At 42.6% G+C, this 14,494-nt stretch overlaps 1 protein-coding gene across 1 annotated transcript in view; it reads right to left on the reverse strand.

Annotated features, from left to right (window-relative positions):
- Nucleotides 1-14,494, reverse strand: part of LOC126236786 (putative inorganic phosphate cotransporter) — a 205,097-nt gene that overhangs the window by 156,187 nt on the left and 34,416 nt on the right. Inside the window, exon 3 of the mRNA XM_049946369.1 lies at nucleotides 219-335. Within this exon, the coding sequence (XP_049802326.1) occupies nucleotides 219-335 (117 nt within the window). The remainder of the gene's footprint in view (nucleotides 1-218; nucleotides 336-14,494) is intronic.

The raw sequence follows: 14,494 nt of genomic DNA on the forward strand, positions 1-14,494 counted from the left end.
AATCTGGACATCTTTTCATGGTAACCTATAAGTGGTCGCTAGCGATTGAGTTTCCTGTGTATTGGATAATCAGTAGTGCAGCACAACTTAGGTATATGTTACAAAGGTCAGTATCTGCTGCAGAGTGGATCTGTAATCACGCATAAACCACAGACGTGCATCAAGCCCCTCTGTTAGCCCTTCAGCAGTTGCCCACTTCACACCAGCCGACAGATTACCTGTGTGGACCAGTGCAGCCAGAAGAAGGAGCCCAACACCAGACCCTGCTGCTTTTCATCCCAGTCAAAGAGGCCATCCTCCAACAGCGCGTAAGTTGAATCGGGGTCCAGGTGTGCCTTATGGAGGAAACAGGCATCGGATTATTGAACCATACTAGAAACATTTCATACGAGTGACATTCATCGAGAATGTCAATACGTTAAATATTACAATTACACATTATAAGTATTTATATGTAGATAAGTATTTATTATTGGAACCTAAGTCCTTTGTGGATGCCTCATGTTTGCCATCATAAAGGGCTGTACAGATTTGCTGAACATTAATAAAACCGACAAACGGCAGGGAATGATTCCTGACTGGATATGAAGGAAAGAAGGTCCTATGAACATATGTACGGCAATGTATCGTTGCCACGGTAGATGATGCTGACTAATGGAGTTCCTCTAAACACGTTCCGCCTGTTCGTCGCGTGTTGCAGGCTGTTTGATTGACGGAGCGTACTATAAGCAGCAGAATTGTCCGGTATTCATGCCAGGAACAACCAGAGATGGTGTCTATTGGTCCTTTCAGATAGACGAACCTGCAGGGAGTCAGCGGACTGTGCGAACACCAGATTTGGAGCACAGGGTTCTACAGGATTATTAGACGAATCCTAGCACATGCTCCAGGCAGGTGGCCCACCAACATGCTGTAAGCCAAAGTACGACAATCCATGATGTGACGTGTGAACGCGTTCATTGCGTCCCACGGACGCCACTTTGAACATCTATTGTGACATTAGCATATCCAGACACTCCGGGATGATGATGGCATTGAAACAGAGGATGACACGCGTAAAGCTGAAATACTAAACACCTTTTTCCAAAGCTGTTTCACAGAGAAAGACCGCACTGCAGTCCTTCTCTAAATCCTCGCACAAACGAAAAAATGGCTATCGAAATAAGTGTCCAAGGAATAGTAAAGCAACTGGAACCACTCAACAGAGGAAAGTCCACTGGACCTGAGGGGACACCAATTCGATTCTACACCGAGTACGCGAAAGAACTTGCCCCCCTTCTAACAGACATGTACCGCAAGTCTCTAGAGGAACGGAAGGTTCCAAATGATTGGAAAAGACCACAGGTAGTCCCAGTCTTCAAGAAGGGTCGTCGAGCAGATGGACAAAACCATAGACCTATATCTCTGACGTCGATCTCTTGTAGAATTTTAGAACATGTTTTTTGCTCGAGTATCATGTCGTTTTTGGAAACCCAGAATCTACTCTGTAGGAATCAACATGGATTCCGGAAACAGCGATCGTGTGAGACCCATCTCGGTTTATTTGTTCATGAGACCCAGAAAATATTAGATACAGGCTCCCAGGTAGATGCTATTTTCCTTGACTTCCGGATGGGGTTCGATACAGTTCCGCACTGTCGCCTGATAAACAAAGTAAGAGCCTACGGAATATCAGACCAGCTGTGTGGCTAGATTGAAGAGTTTTTAGCAAACAGAACACAGCATGTTGTTATCAATGGAGAGACGTCTACAGACGTTAAAGTAATCTCTGGCGTGCCACAGGGGAGTGTTATGGGACCATTGCTTTTCACAATATATATAAATGACCTAGTAGATAGTGTCAGAAGTTCCATGCGGCTTTTCGCGGATGATGCTGTAGTATACAGGGAAGTTGCAGCATTAGAAAACTGTAGCGAAATGCAGGAAGATCTGCAGCGGATAGGCACTTGGTGCAGGGAGTGGCAACTGACCCTTAACATAGACAAATGTAATGTATTGCGAATACATAGAAAGAAGGATCCTTTATTGTATGATTATATGATAGCGGAACAAACACTGGGAGTATGCGTGCGGAACGATTTGAAGTGGAATGATCATATAAAATTAATTGTTGGTAAGGCGCGTACCAGGTTGAGATTCATTGGGAGAGTCCTTAGAGAATGTAGTCCATCAACAAAGGAGGTGACTAACAAAACACTCGTTCGACCTATACTTGAGTATTGCTCATCAGTGTGGGATCCGTACCAGATCGGGTTGACGGAGGAGATAGAGAAGATCCAAAGAAGAGTGGCACGTTTCGTCACAGGGTTATTTGGTAACCGTGATAGCGTTACGGAGATGTTTAGCAAACTCAAGTGGCAGACTCTGCAAGAGAGGCGCTCTGCATCGCGGTGTAGCTTGCTCGCCAGGTCTCGAGAGGGTGCGTTTCTGGATGAGGTATCGAATATATTGCTTCCCCCTACTTATACCTCCCGAAGAGATCACGAATGTAAAATTAGAGAGATTCGAGCGCGCGCGGAGGCTTTCAGACATTCGTTCTTCCCGCGAAACATACGCGACTGTAACAGAAAAGGGAGGTAATGACAGTGGCACGTAAAGTGCCCTCCGCCACACACCGTTGGGTGGCTTGCGGAGTATAAATGTAGATGTAGATGTAGATACAGAATCCGCCAGGAATCCGTCCCTGCAGTCTATCGTTTTATTAATGTTCACCCTGTATGTATACTAGTTCACGACACTTGTTCCACAAATATTCACTTTATTTAACACCGATGATTGCGGAAATGGGTTTTTACACAAACATTACTTACGCAGCTTAATCTGAAACATGATACACGCTTGATTTCACAGTTGCTTTGCTGTTTGGTTCTACTTTTGCCAATTTCCACGAACAAACGGTTAGAGCCGGGCCGCCATCAGACCAGCGACAGACCGCGGACTGTGCATCACTGCCTTAAGGTCTTGATCAAATTAATATATGATATACACTATGTGATCAAAAGTATCCGGACACCTGGCTGAAAATGACTTACAATTTCGTGGCGCCCTCCATCGGTAATGCTGGAATTCAATATGGTGTTGGCCCACCCTTAGCCTCGATGACAGCTTTCACTCTCGCAGGCATATGTTCAATCAGGAGCTGGAAGGTTTCTTGGGGAATGGCAGCCCATTCTTCACGGACTGCTGCAGTGAGGAGAGGTATCGATGTCTGTCGGTGAGGCCTGGCACTAAGTCGGCGCTCCAAAACATCCCAAAGGTGTTCTGTAGGATTCAGGTCAGGACTCTGTGCCGAACAGTCCATTACAGGGATGTCACTGTAGTGTAACCACTGCGCCACAGGCCGTGCATTATGAACAGCTGCTCGATCGTGTTGAAAGACAGTCTCCCTCCCCGAATTGTTCTTCAGCAGTGGGAAACAAGAAGGTGCTTAAAACATCGATGTAGGCCTGTACTGTGATTGTGCCACGCAAAACAACATGAAAAACACAACCACGCCATAACAACACCGCCTCCGAACTTTAGTGTTGGCACTACACACGCTGACAGATGACGTTCACCGGGCATTCGCCATACCCGCACCCTGCCATCGGATCGCCACATTGTGTACCGTGATTCGTCACTCCAAACATCGTTTTTCCACTGTTCAATCGTCCAATGTTTACGCTCCTTACACCAAGCGAGACGTTGTTTGGCATTTACCGGTGTGATGTTTGGCTTATGAGCAGCCGCTCGATCATGAAATCCAAGTTTTCTGACCTCCCACCTAACTGCCATAGAACTTCCAGTGGATCCTGATGCAGTTTGGAATTCCTGTGTGATGGTCTGGTTAGATGTCTGCCTATTACACATTACGAACCTCTTCAACTGTCGGCAGTCTCTGTCAGTCAACAGACAAGGTCGGCCTGTACGCTTTTGTGGTGTACGTGTCCCTTCACGTTTCCACTTCACTATCACACCGGAAACAGTTGACCTAGGGATGTTTAGGAGTGTGGAAATCTCGCGTACAGACATATGACTCAAGCGACACCCAGCCACCTGACCACATTCTAAGTCCGTGACTTCCGCGGAGCGCCCCATTCTGCTCTCTCACGATGCCTAATGACTACTGAGGTCGCTGATATGGAGTAGCTGGCAGTAGGTGGCAGCACGATGCACCTAATATGAAAAACGTATGTTTCTGGGGGTGTCCGGACACTTTTTATCACATAGTCTATAATGTGTATGAAGTCCTTTAACAGCTGGACGTCATAAAATGCGAGTAACGAAAGGGCGCAAACCTGATCTTATGGCTGACTATTGTGGAAACTGAACATGTGATCATTGTGAAATACACAGCCATCTTCTCATTGTTCCCATACTGGGAAAACTTAAAATACAAAGTGCCCCTAAACGAATGTCCCAGTTTCAGTTGTATAGCAGTTAATTTACTCTACTTACTGCAAATTATACATCAAATAGAAGACAAGGTAACCTAGGTTTTCCTACAAATGTTCAGTATGTGCACGTTCATTTATACGGCAACCATTCAACCTAAAATATAAATTTTGCCACACTTTGGCTAATATGTACGTAGTAGTGGAAACAATAGATTCTGTTTCTCACCTTTGGAAAATCATTAGGTAGTGGCAGATCATGACACCATCTTTTATAAAGCCCCAAAGGAAAAAATCGCATAGTGTGAAGTCAAGTGATCGTGCAGGCCACGCAGAAAAGGGTTTTGTCATATTAATTATTACGACAAATCCAACGGTCACGAACCTCGACATTCAGCCCCTCTCATACCAAGAGGTACCAATGGGGAGGGGTTCCATCTTTTTGCTAAATAAATTTTTCGGGTTCACCTTCTGTGGGGCAAAGAGCCATTCTTGCAACATACCCCGATAAGCCACCCATGTTAGGGTAATTTCATCAAGACAAAAAGAAAAAATGGTTCATACGTTTGACGTCGGGCTCAGAACAGAAACATTTCATTTTGAGAAACTCTTTAATTTTGTACAAGTTCGTAAGGATGTTCTAATTCCCAGATACGAATATTACGGGTATATACCTGCCAACCTAGATCAAATGTTGCCCCATCACTGAACACCACATGATCAAGAACGTCATCTCCCTACTGCAACACTTCATTTGAAAAATTACAACGTACAGATTAGTCATCCGGCTCTAAAACATGTACCAACTGTAATTGGCATAGACGTATATGTAAATGTTTCCCTAAAACCTTCCACACTGTCGTCTTTGGCAACTGATGTTCAAGACTTGCTTCCTCTACGCAGGTAAGATGCTGTGACACCGCCAACAACGCTTTTGGTGGTTCTGTCCTTTCCACTTTACACTCACATCTGGTCGTTTCGAAATGACTGCATTGTCGGCGGATCTTTTCCCACATGGAAGATCACTGTTAAACTTTAAACGAAACGAACGTTCAACTGGAATTACAGATTCACTCCTACCAAACTGCGGAAAACAAAACGCTTTAAGATCAGGGGTCGGCAGTTTGCTTATATGACATAAGTGACACCACAAGCGGGAAACAACAGAGCAGTACTCAGGCATACGCTTATCTAAAAGTGTTGTAGTTACTCTTTAATTGTTACCTTGAAACAACACTCTAAAACAGTAACAGTTGACGCTATTAAAATTTATAACTGGTACCTACTTTATGGACAACCTGTATTTTCAGGCTACAAAAACATATGTGTATGTAAGAAAAAATAGTCACAAGAGAGGACATCGTGGCGGACCGCATCAAATCACTCAGGAAACCGATGCAGATTGGCTACTTCGTTTTTTCACGATGAATTAGGAAGTAGCAATTAGCGTCGATTCCGAAAGCAATGACCGTACACAACTGACTTGTGCTCGTCGTCCATGATATCCTTCGAGCAAAGGACAAGGGTAACCAAGTGTATTCAACATTTCTAGGTTTTCAGAAAGCCTTCGATGCATTATCATACCGACGCGTAAGAAAGGAAAGACACTAACTTGTGGAAAAATTGTAATACCGAAAAAGAAGGTCTCCACTGAAACGAAAGATATGTAGAACAGTGTACCAGCAAAACGTGATTAAAGCTGCACAGATATGGCGTACAAATGAGCCCAACAGCGCCCTTTGTTTGTGTGACCAAAAAGGTCAGCAGTTTGATGCCATGCTCATTCAGTGAGGAGCCATCAAACAAACTGGAAACGTGACACAAAATGGCAGTATAGCTCTTCAGCGTAACACGTTATCCAGAGACGAATGCCTAACTTAACTACAAAACTATTACCACAGCCATTTTGTCTGCATGGCAATAACTACCGTACACCTCCGTCCACAGTGAGAACTCTAAGCTGGAGCGTTGAATCCCCTTGCATCGACGATTCGACGCCGTGTATTGCAAGCTGGACTGGTTACACGCAGGCCATTGCGTTGACTTCCTTTCTCCAAATATCACAAGCGCCTCTGGTTGCAACAGATAAAGTGTAGTCCTTGGAACAAATACAACTCCAGCGGGTTCGACAACCACAGTTGCACAAATTTCAGACAATACCGCAATGACCTTGTGATGCCGAGGGGCATTGGATACATAATGTAATCTCAGCTGCTACTTTTTGAGGGCACTCTGAAAGAGGAAGGAAGGTCGATTAGAGTTTAACGTCCCACCGAAAGCGCGGACATTGGAGACAGACCACTAGCTCGGATTACGAAAGGACGGAGAAGGAAACTGGCCGCGTCCTTTTCAAAGGAACCAAGCCGGCATTAGCCTGGAGCGATTTAGCCAAATCAGGAGAAACCTCAGCCTAGATGGCCGTGCGGGGATTTGAACCGTGGCCCTCTCGAATGTGAGTGCAGTCTGCTAACCACTGCGCCACCTCGCTCGATGAATGGCTTCCGAACTGCAGCTGCTAACTATGGAAGATTTTAGAACGCTATGCACTGACCCTTTTCAGATTTCTTCAGGTGCCATGATTCCGTGTCACAGCATGCGATGGCGAGGTTGTACATGTCTTCGTCTAAGAAGATTCCGGAGGTAGAAGCTGAGAAGATGGAGATAGAATAGGAGGATAGAGATAATTCACGGATCAGTGACCGTGAATGTCAATAGAAAGCTCGTTAGCACATTCCACCAATTATCTCGAGACACCAAATAAATCTGGGAGTAGTAAATCAAACATTGTAGAGAGAGGGCAGCAAGACATGTTTTTGACGATATTAGAAAAGATTGATTCCACCAGTCGGAAAATGGAGGAACCCAATCAGAAAATGGAGGAAACCAATCAGAAAAGTGAGGAAACCAACAAAACAACCCAAGAAAAGATTAAAGCCAGAATTGAAGCCACCAATCAGAAAATCGAGGAAACCAATAGAATAACCCAAGAAAAGATTGACGCCATCAGTGAGAAAATAAAGGTGACATTACAAGAAAAAGAAAATTTGGAAAGAGAATTACAGGATTATAAGGAAGAGGTGAGGAAAGTCTGTGAGGAGAGAGAAGGCAGATTCCAGAAGAACGTAAACTTGCTCTGAGGAGAGGAGATAAACGAGAAAGCCCAAGAAGTTCAACAAGTTAAGGAAGAATTAGGGGGAGGGGGGATAAGCAGAAGCAACAACAATGTGAAGTAGCTATTAAGGGATTAGGCAACAAACAGACTGAATTAGCTCGAAATATACAAAACTCAATAGCAGTACAGAAGGGAGAAGATAATAGGAGGATTACACAGGATATGAAACATTTACAAGACGATATCCCAAAATTAGAAACGAAAACTGAGGAGACTAACAGAAAGATTGGTAATGCAACACTAGCTATAAGGGAAGGTAAGGTGATAACATTAATGAGTGGTGATAACAGGCATCCACAAGGTTATGTGGGACAAAAATATAAGCCAAAGGGATCACTGCAGCCAATGATTTTCATGAAATGGCTGAGAGGCATTTTTACAACACATTTTCAAGACAAAGACAAAATTCAATTTGCGACAGATAGAACGGAAGGTGAAGCTTTTACGTGGGGAGAGAAGAAGAAAGACGAATTTCGTAGTTATGAGAAGTATGAAGGAGAGTTTTTAAAGAAGCACTGGTCAAAGAGCCATCAGTGTGCAACATTGGAAAACCTGCTCCATCAAAAGTTTGTTAATAATTGGAGAGGTACCTTGAGAAAATTTGCTGAGCATTTATGAGAACTGAATGAAACTTCAGAGCAACCCTTAAATGATGAGATAATGATTTCTGCAATTAAGAGAATACTAAGGCAGAGGATGCAAGAAACCTTGTCTGGAAGTCTGATTAAAGATAGAAAGCAATTGGAATACACACGTGGGCGAGAGAATAGTCAAGCAGGTGAGCAGGGCCAAACAGAAGACAACTACCAACGGAATCAGTTTAATAACCAATCATTCAACTGGGAAAGAGGAGACTATCATGGGAGTAGGGGCTGTGGAAATGGATGTTGGTTCCAAAGCGATTCCAGAAGAGATGAAAAGCAAGGGAATATAAGAGAGAAGGTGGCAGGCAAAGAAATGGTGAGGCCCAAGATCAGGAGGAAAGGAGTTCGGTAAATTGATTAGGTCCAGTCGGGAGTGCGACAAATGAGGACCCATATAAATCTGATTAGGGATGATGATGGTGATCTGAGAGAAGACCTCATGAGGGAAAAGGAACAGAGTTCCAAAGAACCGAGATTACCTGTAGTCAGGATAAAGATGCGTGGGGCCAGCCGGAGTGGCCGTGCGGTTCTGGGCGCTACAGTCTGGAGCCGAGCGACCGCTACTGTCGCAGGTTCGAATCCTACCTCGGGCATAGATGTGAATGATGTCCTTAGGTTAGTTAGGTTTAATTAGTTCTAAGTTCAAGGCGACTGAAGACCTCAGAAGTTAAGTCGCATAGTGCTCAGAGCCAAAGATGCGTGGAATAAATGTTGATGCCCTAGTTGACACCAGGAGGGAAGTGTGTGCCATATCTCAGAAGCTATATGAACAGATACGGAATACCAACGCCAGCTTACCTGTCTCCTTGTAAATAGTGTCCAAGTTGTAAATGCTGTAGGTGCCAAAAGTAAGCCAATTAAGGAACAAGCATTGACTGGATTTGAAGTAGAGGGAGAAGTATATGAAGCGACGTTTTTGTTGGTACCAGGTCTGAACATGGCAATTATTTTGGGAACTGACTGGCTGAACAAAGTAGAAGCAATCATGAATTTCGATGAATGCACAATGAGTGTAAAAGGACAATGAATGCACAATGGGTGTAAAAGGATGTGAGGGAGAAAGGAGAGAATTGACCCTGGTAGAAAGTAAGAATTCAGATGAGGAATAAGAGTTCTGACAGGTGAATTTGTGTTATGTGGAGGGGCCTACAGAAGAACAACCAGAAGATGAGGAAGTATTGATACTCTACGAGAGATTAGCACAAGTGTATCAACTTATTGAAGATGCTATTGGCAAGAAATTAGAAGATATGACACATTTGGATGAAGAGATTTGGAAGAGGTTAACAGAGATCTTACACAAGCACAGCAACGTCTTCTCTCAGCAGTCAGGAATCATGAAAGGGGTACAATGTAAATTGAAAATTAAGAAACACAAGCCTTTCAGTGTTAAACAATACTCCATCCCTGAGGCTAAAAGGCAAGTGGTAGAAGAGGAAATACAAAGAATGGTTGACCTTGGGTTTATTGAGAGAGCCAATATAATAGGCCATTATTTGTGGTAGACATGGAAGATGGGAAGGTGAGAATAGTTTTGGATGCACTTACGATAAATAAAATCATTGAACACGAGCCAGACAAGCCAGAAACGACAGAAAATTAATTCAAAGGTTTCAGGGTGTAAAGATACTTCGTAGCATTGACCTGACTGCCGGCTATTGGCAAATACCTCTGGCCCCTGAGTCACGTCTGTACACTGCCTTCACATATGGTGGCAGAAGTTATCATTTTAGACTCTTGTCATTTGGGCTTAATATGTCAGTCTTGAAATTCATTAGAGCATTAGACAAGATTTTGGGTGAAGAATTACTTAAGAAGGTTACTATTTACATGGATGATATATTAATTGCAAGTGAGACTTGGGAGAACATTTAAAGAAACTCGAGAGAGCCTTGCAGGTGTTTGAGGAATCTGGGGTGACAGCAAACTTGGATAAGTCAGAATTTGGTGAATCTCAGATAAAATTCTTGGGCTTCATAATTACAAAAGAGAGTATTTACCCTTACCCAAGTAAGCTCAAGACAATTAGGCAATTTCCAGTTCCTTGTAATAAAAGGCAACTGAAAGCATTCTTTGGCGTCTGTGAGTTCTATCGAAAATTCCTGAAGGAACCTGTACTCACTGTCCCCAAACTGAAAACACTTACTAAAGCCAAAATAACCTTGCACTGGAATGGCGAATGTCAGGAAGAATTTGAAAGGATTAAAGAAGCATTGTGTAATGCAGATACATTATGCCATCCTGATTTCTCTAGAGATTTTTATTTGGGAGCAGATAGCTCAGATTATGGACTAGGCACACATTTATACCAGATCGAGAAAGAAGGAGATACCCAGGTGATAAAGACCACATCCTTTGGTAGCAGAAACTTGAATGCACAAGAAAGGAGATATAGCATTACTGAAAAAGAGGCACTGGCTATCGTGTGGGATTTTGAGTGATTTCGTTATTATCTAGCAGAACTATATGTAAAGGTAGTCACAGACCAGAACGCCCTAACATTCTTAAGTACAAGTAAACTGAGACACAGCCGCTTGATGAGATGAGTATTGGCATTGCAAGATTATGACTTCGAAGAGATATACAAGCCTGGTAAATCACACACCATACCTTATGCGTTATCAAAGTTGCCACTCGATTCATGGGGAACAGCCATGAGCGGATCGGAAGGGGGAGAAGTTTGGATAAATTTAATGGAGTATAGCAGGAAGATTTTGTGAAGAGGTTCTTGAGGAACATATTGAGAGAGAAGAACTAGGACGAAAAACTAAAATTAATCAAGACTAAGTATAGATGTGCTGGTGAAGAAAAGATTAGGAAACACTATTATATCCACCAGGGAATACAGTACAAGAGAAGAAGAGAGGATGAAGACAGCTGCAGATTACATATAGCAGAGCATATAACAGACAAGTTGATCTGGTACACATTATAGCAATGCCCATTATGGACCTAAGAAATGCCTTGAGAAACTGGAATTGGACTGCGCCTTCAACAACATTGGAAGGTTTATATGCAAGTTGCTGAGTACCTGAGATACCTGTCTACATCTATATCTACATCTACATCCATACTCCGCAAGCCACCTGACGGTGTGTGGCGGAGGGTACCTTGAGTACCTCTATCAGTTCTCCCTTCTATTCCAGTCTCGTATTGTTCGTGGAAAGAAGGATTGTCGGTATGCTTCTGTGTGGGCTCTAATCTCTCTGATTTTATCCGCATGGTCTCTTCGCGAGATATACGTAGGAGGGAGCAATATACTGCTTGACTCTTCGGTGAAGGTATATTCTCGAAACTTTAACAAAAGCCCGTACCGAGCTACTGAGCGCCTCCCCTGTAGAGTCTTCCACTGGAGTTTATCTATGATCTCCGTGACGCTTTCGCGATTACTAAATGATCCTGTAACGAAGCGCGCTGCTCTCCGTTGGATCTTCTCTATCTCTTCTATCAACCCTATCTGGTACGGATCCCACACTGCTGAGGAGTTTTCAAGCAGTGGGCGAACAAGTGTACTGTAACCTACTTCCTTTGTTTTCGGATTGCATTTCCTTAGGATTCTTCCAATGAATCTCAGTCTGGCATCTGCTTTACCACGATCAACTTTATATGATCATTCCATTTTAAATCACTCCTAATGCGTACTCCCAGATAATTTACGGAATTAACTGCTTCCAGTTGCTGACCTGCTATTTTGTAGCTAAATGATAAGGGATCTATCTTTCTATGTATTCGCAGCACAAAACTAAAACTATCAGTGTCCAACATAAAGGTTACCTGCATCTGGTCATACCAGAACCATTTAGAGACATCGTGGCAGTGGACTTATTCGGCCCCCTTGCCAGTGGCAAAAGGAAATTACGTCCAAATCATAGTTGCAGAAAAATTAATATCTAAATTTGTGGAGTTTTATCCATTAAAGAAAGCGACCAGCAAGGCCATTATTAATAAGTTAGAAAAAGATTACTTCAGCAATGTGTGTAAACCGAAACAAATCCTAAGTGATAATGGATCCTAGTTCCGATCCAAGGAGTGGAGGGAAATGTCGAATAGGCATCAAATAGAACAGATTGACATCTGTATATACAGACCAGCCTCGAACCCGGGTGAACGGATGATGGAGTTAAATCGTTTGTGTCGGACCTATTGTGACAAGAAACACGGTACTTGGAAGGAATACCTGGGAGAATTCGAGAGTACTCAGAACCACCTCGGCATGATTCAACAGTATTTGCACCATGCGAAATCTCACTTAAACAGATACCTAACAGTGTTTTTCGTGAGTTGATCGAATATGAACAAGGAGAGAAGGTAACTTGGGAGAGGAAACTCGAACTAGTACAAATGAACATGAGGGAGAAGGCGAAAAGGAGACAGGAAATGCATGATAAATTGGTGAAACTTATAACGTGGACTGTAGGAGACCTAGTGTTGGTGAAAGTCGAAGAAGATAAATTATGAAATACATAAATTTAACCATGTATACAAGAGACCACATAGAATTATCAAGATCGAACACCCCAATACTGTGGAGCTGGAATATGCTCAAACCAATCGAGTCCATGGCAAGGAACATGTTGAGAATATAAAGAGATACTATCCGCATGAAGATCGGGGCAACCCTGAGGAGAGAAGTAATCAGGACGATGAATTAGGGCCTAGCCAGGCATAAACATAAATGTGTATGGGTGTTTTTTTGGTTATTATGTGTATTTGGAGAATAAAGGTCATGTGAACTGATGTTCAAGTGTCAGCCGTTGTCTTTTATTTACTATATTTGTATCTATTCAGGATTATGGGTTTTCATGATGAGAAAAGATTTGACCATATTTAAGGGACGAATTGCATATAAGGACAGAGATATAGCTATCCTTTATAGTGAGAAGTTTTAGTATTTAGAATATTGTAGTGTTTATTAATAGGGACCTAGATATGGACAATTCTGTGAACTATGTTAATAATAGACGCTCAAAAGCAGGAAAGACAATTAGTAGCCAACAAGAAAGGCTTTTCTTTAGAGATTGATTTTTTAATGGCCACACTGATGGTGGATTCATATATGCATTATTGAGTAGAGAATAAATTATTGTCATTTATCTGCATTTGTAATAAGTATTATTTGTTATGTACTATGTTTTTGGTCACTGATATATTGGGTTAAGTAGATATTAGTCTAATTAGAGATAGTTATTTCCTGTAATGTGTGGTGCTAATACAGTAGGAATTAAGTTGTGTCCTGGACGCAAACCTCGCTGAGACGAACCGAAATGGAAATAGTTTTGTTAAACTATGATTCAATAGATATCCAGTGTTGTATAGTTTATCAATTGCGGTAGAAAGGAGTTTTGTTATAATCTATATGTGATAGTATTGTTTCAATAAACTACAATTTTGAGTTGTGTCTTAAGGATAGATTGTAATTTAGATATAATATGTGTTGTAGAGGCAGTTTACGTCCGGAGTCAGAGGATTTACCATTCAATTTGTAAATTTCATTGTACTTGCACTTATATGTGTATTCTCTTTCTGTCACTGTGAACTCTGTCTATATTCCTTTCCATCTCCGGTTTCAAAGCAGTCCTTTCGGGGGGAGGGGGGGATGTAAGGGGTCAAGCGTCCCTTACGTATTGAGAACAATATATCTTTGCCTCACGCAGGTCGCAGTAGGTACTATCGATAGGCGAGCGCCGAGTGCGTCAGGAAGTAGTCAGTGTTGAGACTCTGAGCAAGTAAGCTGTTGGCTGCTGATAGGGCAGGGCGGATTTCGGCAGGGCGGCCGACCTCGTTTCCAGTTGTTTAACGGCCTTGTGTGTCACCAAAAGTCGTGGGACTGACCTCCAGCAAACACGTAAATGGTGTTAACTGAGTGATTTGTTTGAAGTGTTTAAGTGTTCAATTGTGCACCGCGATTACGCGACAACCGCGCCGGACACCCTCGATTTGGATTGCATTTGAGGATTGTGCATTCAGTGGCACATGAAGAATACTGGCATATGATGACCTACGATGAGTTAACCGTTATTAGTGTTTCAGACGAAGGAATAACTGCCTCACTTGTGCTGTTTAGACAACAGATATAGAAAATCAACAACAAAATATGTACCGATTATTGCTGCCTGACCTCCTAATTAGATTTGTTGGATTTGATACGAAAGAACTCCCGTGCAAATATTACCCGATCAGCCTTTATCAGCTGCACTAATCAATAACGGTGGGTTAATAAGTAGTATTTCAGAATGCCAATTTAGTGACCTCAAAACAGCTTCACGAAATTACTTAACAATCAGCCCTATCAGCCAGTCATAGTC

This window comes from Schistocerca nitens, chromosome 2, assembly GCF_023898315.1.
Source record: "Schistocerca nitens isolate TAMUIC-IGC-003100 chromosome 2, iqSchNite1.1, whole genome shotgun sequence".
Lineage (NCBI taxonomy): Eukaryota > Metazoa > Arthropoda > Insecta > Orthoptera > Acrididae > Schistocerca > Schistocerca nitens.